Source organism: Nothobranchius furzeri, chromosome 13, assembly GCF_043380555.1.
Source record: "Nothobranchius furzeri strain GRZ-AD chromosome 13, NfurGRZ-RIMD1, whole genome shotgun sequence".
Lineage (NCBI taxonomy): Eukaryota > Metazoa > Chordata > Actinopteri > Cyprinodontiformes > Nothobranchiidae > Nothobranchius > Nothobranchius furzeri.
The window spans coordinates 32,285,320-32,304,183 of NC_091753.1; the positions used below are offsets into that span (position 1 = coordinate 32,285,320).

The 18,864-nt window shown below is 41.2% G+C and overlaps 1 protein-coding gene across 2 annotated transcripts in view; it reads left to right on the forward strand.

Annotated features, from left to right (window-relative positions):
- The window catches only part of scn2b (sodium channel, voltage-gated, type II, beta), a 29,325-nt gene extending 17,762 nt beyond the window's left edge, over positions 1–11,563 (forward strand). Inside the window, exons 4-6 of one of the 2 annotated variants that reach the window (XR_011516029.1) lie at positions 1,306–1,498; positions 1,862–1,921; positions 5,267–11,563. Coding sequence is in view for 1 of the 2 variants with exons in the window: in XM_070543492.1 (XP_070399593.1) it covers positions 1,306–1,502 (197 nt within the window). In the remaining variant the exon portion in view is untranslated. Of the gene's footprint in view, positions 1–1,305; positions 1,503–1,861; positions 1,922–5,266 lie in introns of those variants that run through there. The other variant, XM_070543492.1, reaches the window with a different exon arrangement.
- The last annotated feature ends 7,301 nt before the right edge of the window (positions 11,564–18,864 follow it).

The window sequence follows — 18,864 nt, forward strand, 5'->3', positions numbered from 1 at the left end:
TTTTAAACATTATGAATCAATTTCTACATTTTTTTTTATATTTAACCCTCCCACTGTCCTAATGGGTGTGACCCCGCGAAGAAAGTTGACCATTGAGCAGGGTTGATGGTTTATCCCTTGGGTCCATGTGGCAGGGGTGAGGAGTGAGCACCACCTCACCTCTGCCACATGGACCTCAAGTGATTTACCATCAATCCTGCTCAATGGTCAACTTTCCTCGTGGGGTCACCCATAAAGACAGTGGGAAGGTAAAAAATTGTTTGTGTTTGTGGAGCGCCTCGTGAAATTTATCTTGAGAGGCACTATAGAAAAGATCATTTCTTCTTCTTCATCTTCTTCTCTTACAGCAAAAAAATCCAGAATGACAGCATCTTTATTTCATGGCTTCACTTTGGTGCATAACAGGACAGAGACGTGTCTTTATGTAGGTTAAAGCTTCTTTCTGGAGTATTTCTCTTATCCGATGGCACCATCTAGTGGCTGACAAGCATATCACACAAAACTCTGGTGCTCCATTTTTTTAAGATGGCGACTTCACGTTTCTGTTCATAAATGTGCTTCTGTAGCCAACAAACAGAGCTAAAACACATTGTTTTACGAGTATTATTTTCCTGTCATGTTTTCGTATATTTATATTTCAGAGACTTACTTGTCCGTGAAAAGTTAATCGACTCTGCATCAGCCGAGGTGTTTCTTAAATTTGAAGCAAATAAGCAGTAGTCTAACGCTATTGGTTAGTTCTGCTCGGCACTCAGTTTCCTATTGCACAGAGCTCTGTGGGGCAGGGGGCGTGCTTTGCAAAAATAAATACAAAATACGTGTCTCTTACATTTGTTCACAGTACACGATGAGACAATTGCTTTTACGGATTTCTGACGAATCATAAATCATTTCTGAAAGGGGAAAACTCTGCAAAGCAGCTTTAAATTAACAGTCATATCTGAAATGTGCAGGCTGGCATTTGGGTAAAAGGTAACCGTAAAAAGTTTGCCCAGCATCAACTACATCTCATTGATCACATACTTTGTGTGTGACTGTGTCTTGTTTTCTAGGTGTATGAACTTCTCACATCTTACCCTTTCACACACACACACGCACGCACGCACGCACGCACGCACGCACACACACACACACACACACACACACACACACACACACACAGACAGACCAGCACAAACACTCATTTGAGACAGGCTAACTCAGCAGCACTTTCCTTCTCCTCTCTCTTTAATCAGCTCAGCAGAGCTTTTAGCCAGCATTGCACTTATCTCCAAAATAGTTAACCCCTTCCTTTCCACTCCTCAGTTCCACCTCCTAGAGATTCAACCATTGCAGTTGCTATTGGGGCATCTGTGGGTGGAGCACTGGCTCTGCTGATCCTTTCAATGGTGGTGGTGAAGTGTCTTCGCCGACACCAGAAACAAGAACTGGTTTCAGAGGAAAAGATGGAGGAGGAGGGGAAACTGGAGCCTGAAGCTGTTGCAGAAGAGGGAACCAAGTAAGAACCCATACCATAAAGAACGTCAACTTCAACCATCTCTGGTAGCAACATGTAGCTAATGGTAGGCCACTCTTGGTTGTGGTTCACCATTTCTCTGTAGCATTTACTCTGGAACGTACCACTCATAAGCAACAAAGCATTTTAGCTGTGGCAGACACCACTCAATGCCATACCAAGACATTTGCATATTATGTTGTTTTATTAAATAATATTCTGTAATTCAATAATGGTTTTGGTCTTTGAGCCTTTTTCAAATGCAATGTTTATAGTTTCTCTGTACAAAAAATTGTGCAAACAAATTTAACCCCAGTCTGTTTAAAGCTTACTTGACATGTTGTGTTGCCTATCTTTCTTCTATAGACTACCATAGTTGGATCTTAACTGGTTCCTCTGGAGCTTCAACATCCAACACTTCATCTGGTAAATTCCTACTACTGTCAGATGGACTATAATGTGCATAAAATGTTGCAGCAGTGATCGATCGATCTATCTATCTATCTATCTATCTATCTATCTATCTATCTATCTATCTATCTATCTATCTATCTATCTATCTATCTATCTATCTGTCTATCTGTCTGTCTGTCTGTCTGTCTGTCTGTCTGTCTGTCTGTCTGTCTGTCAAACTGTGTGTGTGTGTGTGTGTGTGTGTGTGTTTATGTGTAATTTGTTTATTGGGCATTTCATTCAAAAGACAAAAAATAATTGTTTAGAATATTTTGGAATGTCTAGGATGAGTACATCAGTGTTATGTTCATTAGGGATGAGCCGGATACTCGTCGAGTATCCGGTACGGATAAAGCATTTTTGACAAATACGAGCATGACACGAGTAAAACTCATAAATATCTGTAATCGTGCCGAAGGAAAATCCTCATTGGGTAACTGACTGTCTTCACGCTCTGTGATTGGCCAGTCACATAAAGCGCCCACCCCTCCCTACACGTAAAACTCTCTAGCCGGCCGGGAGCGCAGTCCTTCCGGCTCATCCACGCACACACACATACAGTAACAGATCTCGCTGTGATTGCTTCACTGTTGCTCACGTTTCTTCAGTTTTCCCCAGGTTTTCTTCAGCTCGCCTCTTTTTCGGTTGAATATTTAAAGTTACATTTTTCGTAACTTACATGGTGCATTTGACAAGACAGAGCTGACGTGCTGCATCAGTCACATCCGCTCCGGTCGGTTTTTTTATTTATTTTTTTACTCCCTCTCTCTCCCTCTCACCCTCTCTATCTCTTTCAGACACACACACCTCAATCCACATTGTTTTGTTTAACTTTGTGTGGGGCAAAATGCCAAGAACATTAAGAAAAAAAAACAGTTTAATCAAATTAAAATTAAAAATTATATATAAAGTTGTGTCTGGTTCTAGCATTTCATATTTCCTAGTTCCTACTGCATGAGTTCAGATGTATTAATCCATGCACTTAAATATTAATGTTCTGATTTTATTGAAACACTTGTTCTGAAATAGTTCCTTTACTATTGTGATCAAAAATATTTAATCTCAATTCTGAGGTTGCTCTGTAAATAGTTTTCAAATAAACAATACACATAGCAACTTCTGATCAATCCATATCAATTTCAGACTTAAAATAATATATTGATGTAAACAACACCCACTTCGGGTAAAATCACGCCCACTTCCGGGTTATGCCACGCCCATTCCGAGTACAGATACAGATCATTTAGTTGGTTGAACAGATACAGATACAGATAGTGGTGTTGTTGGGGTTATTAGGAGCGAACAATTAGTAAGCTTCAACTTACTTTTGGATTCTTCAATAAATTCTGTAAATATGTAAATATTTACTGATTTATTAATTAATTAAGATATTCTTAGATATACGGGGCACCATTCCCCTTTAACCGGGGAAAAATTGAATCCAAAACTCTTATCAGTCTTTCTTGAAGTTCGTAGAATCCTCGGAGCAGAGACTTCTCTTCGACACAACAAAGCTACTGGAGACGAAAATCTGAATTTTATAACGTTTAATTAACAATTTGTCAAATGAATAAACAGTGGCATAAATGAATAATAACCATGTGATATAATAAAAGGATGTATATTCAAAATAATGTTCAAGGTGTTTGTGTGGTGTGTGTGAGTGAGTGTGTGTGTGTGTGTGAGATGAATGGGTCTTTGTTTCCCCAGAGTAGGTGGGGGGAGTGAGCTGTGAGTGTGTGTGGGGCTCTTCCCCTCCCCTCGCATTCAACAGGAGACCTGGATGTGTAAAGTTTTCTACTTTCCCGAACACTTAGTGGCTTAGAATCACAGTAAAACTTAACTCAAACACTTCAAAAGTTAACAAACAACAAAAGGTCACTTGTAAATTATTTAATCTAAAAGGAGTCGGCAGCCTGGCCAGAGCTGACGACTAAAGATATTAGCGATGATCAATAAGCAGTTTATTCTTTCAAAATGACCCGAAGGACGAATTGGGAGCGAAAGAGGAAAACACGAAGCTACTTTTTAAGCAATAGCGCGGTTTTATTGCTTATTCTGGACTATAGAGGAAACGGGAGAAGAAAAGGAGAGAGAAAAAAATGAGTTTTCTGATCACCAGATGAGCAGCAACAAGGCGTCCCAGCTGTTTGATTTGACGGTTCTCCGTTTTCTCCGCAGTTTTCAGCGTCATCCGTCGGTTTAATGCTTTCTCCGTTGTTTGGCTCCACGAGTGTTTCTCCACGGCTGGACACAAAGAGAACGAAGTTTCTTTTGTGCTGAGTTTGACAACTTACAGCGTCTCTGAGAGCTGAATGGAGCTCCGCTCGTTCCCAGTCAGGTCCCGATGGAGTTGAGTGTAGTTTCCAGCGGTTGCGTGGGCTCAACTTGGCACTTAGAGCTTCCGCGTGCTCAAGTTGACGGAGCGTTCGACAAGCGTGTCCTTACCGCCAGGTATCCTGGGCAAAAGAACGAGGTTTCTTTGTCTCTGCTGAAGATTTATGGTCTTAGTTCGCGGGAAAAGCTCCACGGCTTCCCGCACATGCGCAGAACGTGTTTCTGGTACTAGGCGGTGACATCACCCAATGCTTCAGTGTGCAAAGCATCATGGGAAATGAAGTTTCTTGGCGCTGATGTGATTATTTGCTTTTCAGAGCAATTTAAGCACAGTCATTTTGGAGAAAATCACTGCATAGTAATTTCCTCATGAGGTCAGACCCTCAACATTGTACTCGCTCATCCCTAATGTTCATTAAATAATATTTGTCCCTAGCATGTGATTGTAACTTTTAACTTTAACATATACCAAAATAAGGGATGAATACTAATATCCAAAACTGTAAATACTTTAGCTGTGGAAAAATGGAAGTCCATTTTATTTAAAATTTTGTTTTTTTAAGTCAGGACATAAGAAGCTCAAGTTTATCCATGATCTAAACCTTTTCAAAAATAGCAGGAAGTTCTTCACAAATTCCACCATGTTTTTTTTAACAAACACCAAAATTAGGCCAAAACTAAATGCACACATTGAGTTGCAGTGTTCATAGGATTTAAGAATTTAAGTAGCAGTCAAGTATTACTGATCAAAAGTACTACTTAACGGATCATCATCAGTGTGACTATACAGAAGTAGGAAGTCTGGAGCATACATGTGTGTGTTAACAGCAAAGAGGAAAGAAACTAAAGAGAAATGTTCTCATGAGGAAAATTGGCATAACTCTTGTTGTTCGTGTAATATAAAGAAGAATACAAACAAAACACACACTTGTGTGTAATTTATATAGTGTGTAATGTTGTTGTTTTCTCTTTTTTTTACAGACATGTCCACTTGCTCTCAGAGAAACTTTAGAAGCCACTGCTTAAGTCTTTGACCAGCTGCATCAACTATTTGAATGTGTATGTGTATCTAGTGCTTACAAGTGGGATTTATTGTGTTTGAGGACTAATTGCATGTGTGTGTGTGTGTGTGTGTGTGTGTGTGTGTGTGTGTGTGTGTGTGTGTGTGTGTGTGTGTGTGTGTGTGTGCGCGCATTTTTTTAAGTTAGCCTCTAAAATATGTTTATTTCATGTAACATGTCAGGGACTTAAAACTATAAACTGGTTTATCTACGTATCCAAGTCAACCCAATGTCACTTTCAGAGCATTCGCTGTGGCAGGTTAGGGCTAAAAACTTAATTCCACTTTAAACTTTGATTCTAACCCCTTCTTTCCATAAGACGAAAAAGCGGCGTGTAACATAATAGCGGTATTTTACCCACAAGCTCATTCCAAAGTAGGAGCGTTTCAGATGTGAAATGGGAGCAAAAGTGTTCCACACAGCTGATCCCGTGAGGTCACAAAATCATGGGAGATTTGCAAAGCCATGCGTGACTTCAGATGTCCACGCAGTAGCAAGCAAGGAGAAAGACAGTGGCATGTCGCCAAAAGGGTCAATGGTTTATTTTCAGTTTTTCATTGGCCAGATCTAAATTGTGGATTTTGACTTGTTTTGTAAGAGTTGTGTGTGAAAAATAGACTCAAAACGTAATGATTACATCCCTTCGCTTCTGGGGAAAGGAACTTGTCCATTATACCAGCGGTCAATTGCTGCGTAGTTCGTTTCGCTGCCGTTCCATGACACTTTCACGTCTGGTGGAAAGAAGGGGTAACAACTCAACAAAGGCAGCAAAAAAAACATTGTTTGCCCTTACTTTATTCATTACATGAATCTATTTTAAACTAAAGAAAACAGAATGTATAACTTAAACTAAACATCACTACAAAGCCGAGAGGTTGCTTAACTACCTGCGATACATTTTTAAAATATTATGGTTTGCATATTGTCCTAAAGCCATTTCCAATGACTGTCCACAGCTAGTTGTTGTCAGAACGATATCAGTTATCCAGAGACTCAGCCAAAATATGTTTACATGTGTCAGTAATGTCTACATGGGTCTCAAACTGAGATTATTCTCAAACATTCCTATCAATTTTGGACTTTTGACAAATCAGCTATCCCTTTTAAGCTGACTGTGTTTTCAGGCAGATGTTGTGATTTGTCAAAATGGGAAAAGCACAAATGTAGCTATGATCACATTTAGAACACCTCAACTCTGTTTAAACAGGAAGCCAATGTTCACTTTTAGACCTTTGACCATTGTTTCAGTGTCCTGTTTTTTATAAGGACACATACTGGCTACTTTACCAGGTACATCTGTTTTGTTGTTTGTTGGCACAAATTTCTAATCAGCGAATCACATGGTGGCAATTGTCTAGAACTAAACTTGCTAAAGTTCAAACTAAGCATCAAAATGCAGAAAGAAGGAGAGTTAAGTTACTTTGACTGTGGCGGCTGTTGGTGAAAGATGGGCTGGTCTGATTGTTTCAGAAACTACTGATCTTGATTTTCATCCACTACTATATCAAGTGTTTAAAGAGAATGGTCTGAAAAAGGGGAACATTTGGTAACATCCAACATTTGGTAGCTGCTTGCCAATGCCTTGTTGATATCAGAGGTCAATGGAGAACGAGTAGACTGGTCACGATATTAAGGTAACAGAAACTCAGTAACACTCATTAAACCCAATGCTTACAAGATATCATCTCTCAACCCCAAAACACATTGACCCCAGAAGCAGATGCCACTGGTGTTCGCTACGAACTAGCAACAATTCACACAGACTCAACAAAACTGGGTAACAATAGCTTAGAAAAATGTGTTATGTTCTCAGCTGCAACATTCAGGTGGTCATTCAGAATTTGGTGTCAACACCATGAAAGCATGGATCCATCCTGCCATGTATCAGTGCTTTAGGCTTCTGTTGGTAGTGTAATAGAGTGAGGGAGATGATCTTGGTCTACTTTGGACATCTCAGAACCACCTGAGCCTGGTTATAAACACCACAGCTTACCTAAGTATTGTTGGTGACAATGTATATCCATTTATGACCACAGTGGACCTATCTTATGATGGCTACGTCCAGCAGAATAATGCTCCATGTCACAATTCTCAGATCATCTCCAACTGATTTCTACAACATGAAAATTAGATCACTAAACTCCGACAGCCTCCATAAAGGGAAGTTTCTTTGTTGAATCTGCTTACATTATTGAGGCAGTTCTTAGGGCAAAAGGGGTCAAACTCATACTAGGAAGTAGGGATGTAAGAAAATATTGATGAGGCAATATAATGCGATCTTTTTTCCTGCATTATTATATCAATATTTAAAAGCCGTGTATTGAAATTTTAGAAGAATTTACTTGCAAACATTTGTGTATTTTCTTTTCTTTTGGTGCAATTCAAACGCCAACCGCTAGTTAGCAGCAGTGTACAATAATAATAATAATAAAGTGAGAAGGAACACAGTACACAATAAAAATACAGATAAAACAACTAAAGGACAAGTAACCAGAATAAAACAGAATAAAATAGATGAAATCAAAAACAGTAAGCGGTTCGAAACAAATGGGTTTTGAGTGTGGTTTTGAAGAGGTTGAAGCTATCGGTGTTTCTAATGTCAGGAGGGAGAGAGATCCAGAGACGGGGAGCAGAGCAGCTGAAAGCCCTACTACCCATGGTGCTGAGGTGGAATGAGGGAATTACCAGATGGATGGAGGAGGAAGATCTGAGAGAACGGCAGGGTGTAGCAATGGTAATGAGGCTGGCAATGTATGGAGGGGATATGGAATGGATGGCTTTGAATGTATGGAGTAGAATTTAGAAAATGGATCTGAATTTTATGGGAAGCCAATGAAGCTGCTGGAGGGCCAGGGTGATGTGGTGGAAAATGTCAGTTCTAATAATACATGCTGCTGAATTCTGAACAAGTTGGAGTTTGAGTGAGTTTGCTAGGGAGACCATACAGAAGTGAATTACAGTAATCAAGGTGGGAGGTAACAAGGCTATTGACTAGGATGGCTGCAGCGTTAGACGTAAGGGAAGGGCGGAGACGATTTATGGATCAGAGGTGAAAGTGTGCTGACCGAGTTATGTTATTGATATGAGCCTGAAACGAGAGAGAGCTGTCGAGGATGACACCCAGACTCTTAACCTGAGGGGTGGGGGTAACCGTGGTGTTGTCAATGGTTATGGAGAAGCTGTCAATTTTGGCAATGCTGGACTTCGCACCGACCAGGAGAAGTTCAGTTTTACTATCATTAAGTTTAAGGAAGTTGGAGGTGACCCATTTTTTAATTTCTGAGAGGCAGAGGGCAAGAGTGGAAGGCGGAAGGGTGGATTGGGGCTTACTAGACATGTAGAGCTGGGTATCATCCGCATAGCAATGGAATTGTATGCAAAATTTACGGAAGATATTGCCGAGGGGTAGGAGATAGATGATAAACAGAAGAGGACCCAGGACAGAGCCCTGGGGCACACCTGAAGTGACTGGGGATGGTTTGAAAGAAAAAGATTTTAACTGAATGAACTCAGTGCGGCCAATGAGATACGACTGGAACCAGCGGAGGGGGGTGTGAGTGATACCAAGAGAAGAGAGTCTATTTAGGAGGATCGAGTGAGAGATGGTGTCAAAGGCCGCACTCAGGTAAAGTAGAATGAGAATAGAAATGAGACCAGAATCAGCAGCAAGAAGTAAATCATTAGTTATACGAATGAGAGCGGTTTTGGTGCTGTGAGGTGGGCGGAAGCCAGACTGAAAATGTTCATAGAGCTTATTACATGTGAGATGGGAATGAAGTTGTGATGCCACAGTTTTCTCTAAAACTTTTGCAATGAAGAGAAGGTGTGAGATGGGACGGAGGTTATTGAAGTCATTAGGATCTAAACCAGGCTTTTTTGTTATGGAACTGACTGCTGCAGATTTAAAAGGAGAAGCAACTGTTCCAGATGATAATGAAGAATGAATAATTGCTGTAATGAAAGGGAGCAGAGACGGGAGGCATGATTTAACAAGGACTGTGGGAAGGGGATCTAACAAACAGGTGGAAGGTTTCGACTTTGAGATTAGTTCAGAGATTTCTGATGGGTGAGGTAATTTAAAGGAGGCAAAGTGAAGGGAGGGATTAAAGAGGTCAGCAGAGGGATCAGGCAGAGGGTGAGTACCAAGGTTATGGTGCATTCTGTGGACCTTATCATTGAAGAACTGGAGGAGGGAGTTACAGGTGTCCGTGAAGTATAAGTGGATAGGCAGTGAGTCCGGTGGCTGAAAAATCTTGTTAAAGATAGAAAATAGAGTCTTATTGTTAGCAGAGTTGGAACAAATGAGGTTGGAATAAAACTGTGATTTGGCGTGGATGATGGTGTCCTTATAGAGTGCGATCTGGGCAGTGTAGTAGTCCATATGGATGGTGAGGCCAGTTTTCCTATAGAGTCTTTCCAGTCTGCGATTTGTGGCCTTCATGGAGCGTAAGGCTGGGGTTTGTTCCCACCATTGAAATGTAAATCCCTCTATTATGGTTCAGATACCTCATGTTAAACATGTTACTTATCAATTAGGACTGTTTATTGAATTTTCCTACAATAATTTCAGTCTAAAAAAATCGCTAATATCGTCTGGCTGAATGTATCGCAATGAATCGTGAAATATCGTATCACCAGAATTTCACCAATACACATCCCTACTAGCAAGGTGTTGTACCTAATAAAGTAACAAGTAAGAGTATTTGATAAATTACCCCAAAAAGGAGGCATGTTCTTTTTTTTGTGTTAACATGGAGCTTTAATATACTGATATAAAATACTTACAAAACTTGCAGCTCCAGTAAAACATAAAGTCACTTGCACATCATGAAAAGTGAGAAACGTTAGTGCCATGGAGACTTTCCACACAGACTTTTGCCACACACACAAATCCACCATTTGCTATGGAGTGTGTGCTGTAGTTAGAGATAAAATGCATTATTAACTGTATAATGATACATATCAAAGTTGAGAAACTGACATTTGCGTCCACAGATATTCGTTATATGACAGCGTGGACCTTTGTTAATATTTATGTGAACATGTAACAAAGGTGCAAATAGTTTTAGTAATAATTAACCCATAACACACACTAATACAAGCTTAACACCTGCCAAAAATAAACCTTTAGAAAATAATACCAAATGACCAACAATAAAGTGTTTACAATCATGAGAAGTACACACAATGCAGTACTAATAAACTTATGTTTATTCTTGAGGTGGGAATATCCACTAAAGCTGGTATAATGTCTGGCAGCTGACGCATTAATATTTTACTATACCGCCATTCATGCATGTTACGTATCACATGTCAAAAAGAGGAAAAAAGCATTGTCTGATTTAAAAACAGATGTAGTATTTAGCTTATTACAGAAAAAAGCATCGTGAGTCGAAGCATGCCGATCACTTTCTGCAGCCGTCAAGTGAAACAATCTGTCAGACAAAGTAATGCACATATTTGATTGCTAATCCATTTCATTTTGTGCTTTTCCCTGCACAAATTTTAACGTGTTGAAGTTATTTAGTTGCACTTTGATGTAATTGATATTTACCAAATCATGAATATTTTGTACCATAGAGAAAAATATAATCTTACACTCTATATTGTTTAACTTTAAGTGGAATTCAAAATGAAAAATATTTTTTAGAGATTATAAAATAACTGAGAGTAATTGTGCAATTGTATATACTATTAGAAGATTATAGTTAAAGTCAATTAGGTGAGATGTTTTAAAAACTGAACTTATCTCTGACTGGAAAGTAAAATTGTTCTCTCAACAGTGATGAGTGGGTTTTGCACATCATATATGTAATATTCATGTCATATATGTACTATTCATGTAATACAATCAGCCAGTTAGGAACTACAATAAAGTGATGTTTTGTCTTAGTTCTAAAGTCAGAAAAGCTGTAATGTCACATTTCATGAGATGCTGCTTCCTCTTTGTAGCCACACATGTTTACTTTGCAGGGCTTACAGACCCTAAGGTGATGGCAGATCAACATTTGAGGCAAATGAAAGTGTATGAAACAATAGTTTAACAAAATTATATATTAGTACTTCTTTCTGCTTCCTTCCTTCAGCAATGAGTTTGCCTTGAATAGTTGTTCTTGCATCACTTTGACACCAAATCAATGCTTGCACTGTGCTGCTGTAGAACACAAAGAAACCACTACATTATGTATTTGAAATAAAGTTCTGGGAAAAAAACTCAGCTGATTTTTGTACTTTTTTGTATTTGTCCATTTCATGTCTGAACCTACAGTACTTATGATGTTAACTGGTAATTGGCCTGTATTTGAACTCCCCAAGGCACTTTGCCATATACATAGTCATTCACACACACACAAACACACACACACACACACACACACACACACACACTGGTAGTGATGAGCTACAATGTAGCCACAGCCACCCTGGAGCTCACTGACAGAAGCAAGGCTACCGAGCACTTGCACCACCGATCCCTCCGACTACCACAAGCAGGCCAGACCTTGACTTCAGTGCAACGGACGGGACTTCGGTTACGGGGAAGGCACCTAACTTCTCTGCCACCATCGCATAAACCACATTGCACATTGAGATGGTTTCAGTTGACAGAATAAACGTTTCGCTGTAGCATACCAGCTTACAAATTTCAATATCGGACTAAAAAAGCCTGAGTAAGTACAAAAGTAGTTTTCAAATGATAATTTGTTTTGTATTACAAGAAAAAAAACAACATCCAAATCAAACTGAACTTATTTAAAACTCCTTTTGAAAGCTGCATTTGTGATTTACACAGCTTGCCTTTGTCAGGATTTGATATTTGTTTATTGATCTGAAAATTTTAATTTCTAAAAATGGCTAAAACAGAAATCTTAGACACATTCTCCACAGCGCCATACTGTCCATGTGTTCCTTTAATACCATGTAAAGGAACACATCTATCTAAATGTGAACTCCTCTCTGGAGCTCAGTGAACATCCCTGCCATGTTTTTGAACCTTCATTTCTTTGATTCTCCTTGTGTCACATTAACGACAGTGGTTTAATTCAATCTCCTCCAATGCATCACGAAGTTCCCTCTGTGCGCTATGCCACATCACATACAATACATCATATATTACAGAGCATCAGCAGTTTTTATAGCTCCAAACGATGTGGGCCCACTATATCAATATGACAACTCAACTACATCATTGAGCACAAACTAGTCAAACCCATAAAGCTGAGCTCTGAGATCTCATCAGGGAGGAGAGCCTGGTGCTGCTCTGCTGAGAATAACTTAGAGGTGACTTTGTAAATGTAGAGCATTTATTAACAGACTCTACAGCTAAACAAGTATAAACATTATTGTCCATATAAAAAAGTGATCTTAGAGGAATAAATATGACCTTGGAATCTTGCAGTTGAAATCTTTGCTTCTCAAAATTAGTGTGTCCACCTCAAGAAGGGGCTACCTGGTATCAGTTAGAGGCAGCAGTAGCTCAGGTGGTAGAGCGGGTTGCCCCATGGTCGGAGGGTCATGGGTTCAATTCCAGCTCCTGCCTGGTGTATTCTGCTGTTGTGTCCTTGGGCAAGACACTTCACCCAACTTGCCTATGTTGGTGGTGGTCAGAGGGGCCGACAGCACCAAATGGCAGCCTCACCTCTGTCAGACCGCCCCAGGGTCGCTGTGGCTACACAGTAGCTTACCACCACTAGCAGTGTGTGAGTGTGAGTGTGTTAAAGCGTCTTTGAGTGTCCTAAAAAGCGCTATATAAGTTCAATGCATTATTATTACTATTTTCATGTCACCTGACTGGACAGGGTGTGTGAAGGATCAATCCTTTTTCAATATTAGACATCTGTTCAGTGTACTGTAAACGCCTGCTCCACCAGACCAAAAGGTTGAAGTAGTACTTTTAGGTGCTGAGAAGGTGTTTCATCGGCTGGAGTGGGACTTCCTCTTTGAGACTCTGATGAGATTTAAATGTGAGCGGGGTGCTGATGTGCTGAGTTGGGTGCTTCTTTCGAAGCCCGATATTTTCATTCTTGGCCAATCCCAATGTTGTTCAGACAATTAAGATCTGAATCAGATCGGTAGATGGTTGTTTGGTCTCACTGAATTATCATTTGCTGCCCCTGAGACAAAGAACCACATGTGTATTCCCACTGTTTCTGATAAGACCTTTAACAGGTGGGTGCTAAAGGCATACATTTTCTCTGTGACTTGTATGTTGATGGTACTGTAATAAAAGTAGCCGTGGGCAGCACGGGCAGAATATCTTGCCCTCCAGACAGAACCTGAAAACACCACCAGTAGGCAACGACTTATAAAAGACGCTTTATTGCACACTCAATAAGATACAACGATAAAACACCATGGCCCAAGCCCTCTCTTCTAAAACCAACAGTCCAGCATGAGTCACACAAGCAGCGGTACTTAGCTGTCTCAGATGTGGTGACCCCCGTCCCCGGGGTCTGAGCTTCCAATGCCGTCCAACGCCCCGGGGTGTAGCTTGCGAGGACGGCGGGTACATCCACAACATAAGTCCACTGCCAGAGTCCGTAGCGGCAGATGTCGGCGTGACCTTGGCATCACCTATGCCCAGCCCTTGCTGTCTAAAGAAGGCGACCAGCCTTCCCTCCTGACGCTGGAACTCTAAACACCTGTTTAGCTATCTTCGTCGCCGGCAGCCCTAACCGGCTGCGAACGACCCCACCCCCCAAAGTCCGATGCCACAATGACAGGTCGACCACGCACACCTCTCAGCAGACCTGTCACCTTTTTATCCTCCCTGGCCTCGTTATGGATAACGAGGACCAGCTGGTGTCCAATCACCACACCCTCAGAGCCCGGCAGCTTCCGTCTTCTGCCCATCACAGTACATTTGCCTCTTTTGAACAATTGGTGGCCAACTTTCATATCCACAAATTATAGGTCTGGCTTTTCACAACTGAGACACTTTGTCAAATCCAACTCTGAATGTTTTCCCCGTACCCATCACAGACTCTTCTTGATGCAATTTTAGACTATTGGACAACTACTAGGAGAGTTTAGAGTAAACTTTACACCCAGCTCAGCTTACACCATCAAAGTAGTCAGGATGTTGTGAAACAAAAATGGGACCTAGGTATTGGACTGTTGGAGTCCGGCACAAAATGTTATGGAATATTCACAAATACTCGATCCGTGTGAGATATATAGGTCTTTTCCAACAGCACTATATACCCTGAAACAGCTCAGTACAGCATGGGTTAACTCAACTCACCTCAAAAGTGGGTGCGCTTCTCAAAGCGTGTGGGGCAGTGGAGGCTTCTGCACTTGCTCGGCGGGGGAGCCTTTATTTGATACAAAAATAGCACAAGGTGATCATAAACACTGGGAGGTGACCTGTATGCTACACAGAAACACAACTCAGCACAAAAACAGTGGTGATGTTGAACATTCTGTTCAGTTTTATGGCTGATGGCAGCAGCCAGAAAGCTCTGGAGCAACCAGTGACCCCCGCCCCTGAGCCAATCAGCAACTGACAGTTGCGATGCCGGCCCGTCTTAGCCCTAGGAGCCAAAATGGAGCAGGGACTGAAAAGTAGAGGGAAAGTAGGGGGGAAATATTGAACCTTGCTGTAGGAAAAAGCTGCCAGACTGAACCACACCGCCCAGAGTCATGCTGAGTAGGGCCATTGGAAAAGGCCTAATAGTGTAATTTGATTTAAAGTGGTTCACCCTTTGCATTGATCCAAGGACAAACTATCTAAAATTAAACCAAACTTGGATTTGAAATGTGATGCGCTCTCCAGAATCTGTGGGATCAATGCGTATCCTGACCTCTTGAACGTTTCATTTGGGTTAGTTGCAATGGATGTCTCTTTGGACAAGTGCCAACTGTACATGATTGCTTTTTTTGTTTGCTGGCTAAGAGACTCATCCATGGAAAGACTGTCACCCACCAACATTTGGCCACGGGGTTGTGGAGACTACGTATGACTCATGCACCTTGAGAGAATTAAAAATACTTTGAGGGTCTCAGTCAATAATTTCAATAATGTATGGTCGACGATTTGATTGTTTTTTGATGGTGTTTCTATTGAAAAATGTCCATAATATTTTGAATTTTTTCTTCTTCTAAAATCTTTTTAGTGTATTCATTTTGTGTCACTTTCTCACCTGTTTTGTTTATTTCCTTTTATTTAGTTTGATCAGTGTTGCACGGTGGGTGATGGGGCAGGGTTTTAATTAGGCCCGAGCAGCGAAGCGCTGCGAAGGCCTATTGTATCTGCTCCGTTTCTTTTTCTTTCTTTTTTCTTTTTTTTTCTTCCGCGTCTTTGGATGGCCTTTAGGGGGTCTTAGCATATCCAAAAACTCACCAAATTCTGGCCCAATATAGAAAGTGCGTGAAATTTACGTATTTCACTGGCAACGTGAAAGTTGGTAAAAAACATGTTTCGACAGCGCCCCCTGGAAAATTTAAAATACCCCTCCGCTTTGACCTTTTTTCATAGTAGAGTGATGAAATTTGGTACACTTGTAGAACTCAACAATACGCACAGAAAAGCCTCTTGCACCCATGGTCAATATCAAACAGGAAGTCGGCCATTTTGGACTAAAGTGGCCATTTTGACCCCGTTTTGGCCATTTCTAGGGTCTATATTGGGTTGAACAGTTTGGTCATTTTTCGCACGATCGTCTCAAAAATAGTGTGCGATCGAACAGAAGCAATGGACGATTAAAATGAGACAATAAAATTGACTTTTCGTAAATACTGAAGGGGCGGGACCAGGTCTCAAAGTTCGAGCACTCGCCAAAAAATTTCAAATTGCTATAATTTCATAAATGAAAGAATTACAGTTAAAGAAATGTTCTATGGACAATCGTCATCGCCCTCCGAAGACAAATGAATGGTCGATTGATGATGTCACATAAGCCCCGCCCCCTCAGGACTTAAAAGGTCAAGTTTTACTGGGAAATTTTCCAAAATTCGCCCTTTCAAATAATCACCCCAAATTTGTAGCAGGTAACTGAAGACAAGTTGGGGTTTCTTGGCGTCACTTTATGGGAGTTTTCTGCAGAAGGCAGGGCTGTGGCGGCGCAGTCAGGCGTACCGACGTGGCCTTACGTTTGCCTCCCATTTCGTCATTTCTAGAGATATCAACACGAAACTTCTTGGGAGTGATCCTAGTCCGGCCCCCCAAACAAATGTGATGTGAACATCCGGTGGGCGTGGCTTATTTTCTGAAATAGCGCCCCCTAGGACCATTAAACTGCCACCCCCAAGCCATGCTTTGACTGAGGAGTACGAAATTTGGTACACTAATGTGGTGTCTCAGGCCCTACAAAAAAGTCTCTTGGAGCCAAGTGCAAAGTCGCACAGGAAGTCAGCCATTTTGGTCCAAGTACTCGATTTAGTGGTTTTCACACACGTTGTTTGGAGAGTGAACCTCCATCGCCCTTTTCACCAATTGCCTTCAAACTTCTGCTATATACTCTTAAGACATAGAGGAAAAAATTCACCGTCGGATTTTAAATAAGTATAAAGGATTGGACGTGGCTAAGCCTCAAACTTTGACCTGTCGCCACACCACTCTTTTTTTCACAGCTCCCTATTGGACTCATTTTAACCAATCACCAGCAATGTCTGGCAAATTGCAGCTGACAAGTTGAGGTCACTTGGTCTCCAGTACTGGCAGGTTTAGAAAAAAGGCAGGGCTTTGGGAGCATGGCAAAATTCGTCATCACGCCATGGCTATACGTTTGCCTCTCATTTCTTCAATTATCGTGACATCACCACAAAATGTCTGGTGAGTGATCCGAGTCTGACCCCCAATAGAACTGGACAGCTGAAGTTTGTGGGCGTGGCCTATTTTCTGAAATAGCGCCCCCTAGGACCATTAAAACTATCAGCCCCAAGCCATGCTTTGACTGAGGATCACGAAATTTGGCACACTAATGTAGTGTCTCAGGACCTACAAAAAAGTCTCTTGGAGCCAAGTACAATGTCACACAGGAGGTCAGCCATTTTGGTCCAAGTACTCGATTTAGTGGTTTTCGCACACGTTATTAGGAGAATGATGTCTCGTCGTCCTTTCCACCGATCACCTTCAAACTCCTGCTATATACTCTTAAGACATAGAGGAAAAAGTTCAACCGTCGGATTTTAAATAAGTATAAAGGTGTGGGCGTGGCTAAGCCTCAAACTTTGACCAGTCGCCATTACGTTACTTGACTTAATAACTCCCATGTGCATGATCATATCAATTTAAAACTTTGTCTGTGTGATCACTGACCACATCTGAAGACAGTGACAATGTGGACAGCTGACATCACCTAAGCCCCGCCCCCTGACTACAGGAAGTCTACTGTTTTATGGTGAAATGCCCATATTTGTCCCCTCTAATTTAGTCAAGATGACACTAAGGTCATGCACTGTCTTCATGATGTTGTAATGACCATTCAGATCTGATAGCTTTTCAGAAAGGGAGGGGCTTTGATGCCATGGCAATTTCTGGCGTGACGCTGTGACCTTACGTTTGACTGTAACTTCCACAAACAGCCTCCAATTTGCCCGAGACTGAACATCACATCACCAGTGTGGTAAAGATAGAGTATCTTCTAGTGGTGAGACGTGTAATGGTGGGCTCAGAGGGGATGCTGAGTCAGGGTGAGGTGTGGACGAGGAGGCCGTTCACGGTTTCTGGTGTCGGGGTGGTTGACGTTTCTGTTCTGCCAGACTTGCCCTGGTGCCCCCGGCTGCCGGCCAGGATGGAGAAGCGCGGAGCTGGGTTTGGAGAGCGTTGGGGATGGAGCAGGGGGGGGGGGGGGGGGGGGGGGGGGGGTGCGGAAGGAGGGCGAGCAGCTTCGCTGCGAGGGCCGAACGACGCTGCTTGCAGCTTTAATTTATGTTTTTTGTTGTTCATTGTTTAAAAAAAACGAAAAATTTTATTGTTAAAATTGTTGGTGAATGCTAATAAAAAAGCATTAAAAATGAATGTGTCACAATAAATGACTAAACATAATGGTTGGAACTGGACTTTTAAAATAGTTTATTCATTTATTTTTAGAATAAAAATCATGCTACAAGTGAAATTAATATACATGGCTCAGTTCATTTTACCACCCCAGCATCGGTGCTGTGAATTTGTACACAAATCCAGAACTGTCCAGCCTCAATCAGTTTGGAGACATGCATCAAGTTAAAGGTCCAAAGTGTTGTATTCATTAACAAATACCGCAAAAGTAAAACATTGAGAAAATCTACTAAATGTGTAAGCAGTTATACCAAAAGCTGACAAGGTGCAATGCTGCTGAAAGCACAAAAAGTGCACTATCATTGTTTGGTTTCCTATGCTTGAACAAGAACAACTAACTCTTTCCAGTCTTCTAAATCTACAACTTACACACATATTTCCAAATGTTTTACTCTGACCCAAAAATAAACCTGGTTGTCTTTGCTAATACTAACATGGCTGAACATCCAAACAAGTAAGGGCATAATGAAACCAGTCACTTTCCATCTATTTATCACCACAATTTTTTATGTCCAACATTA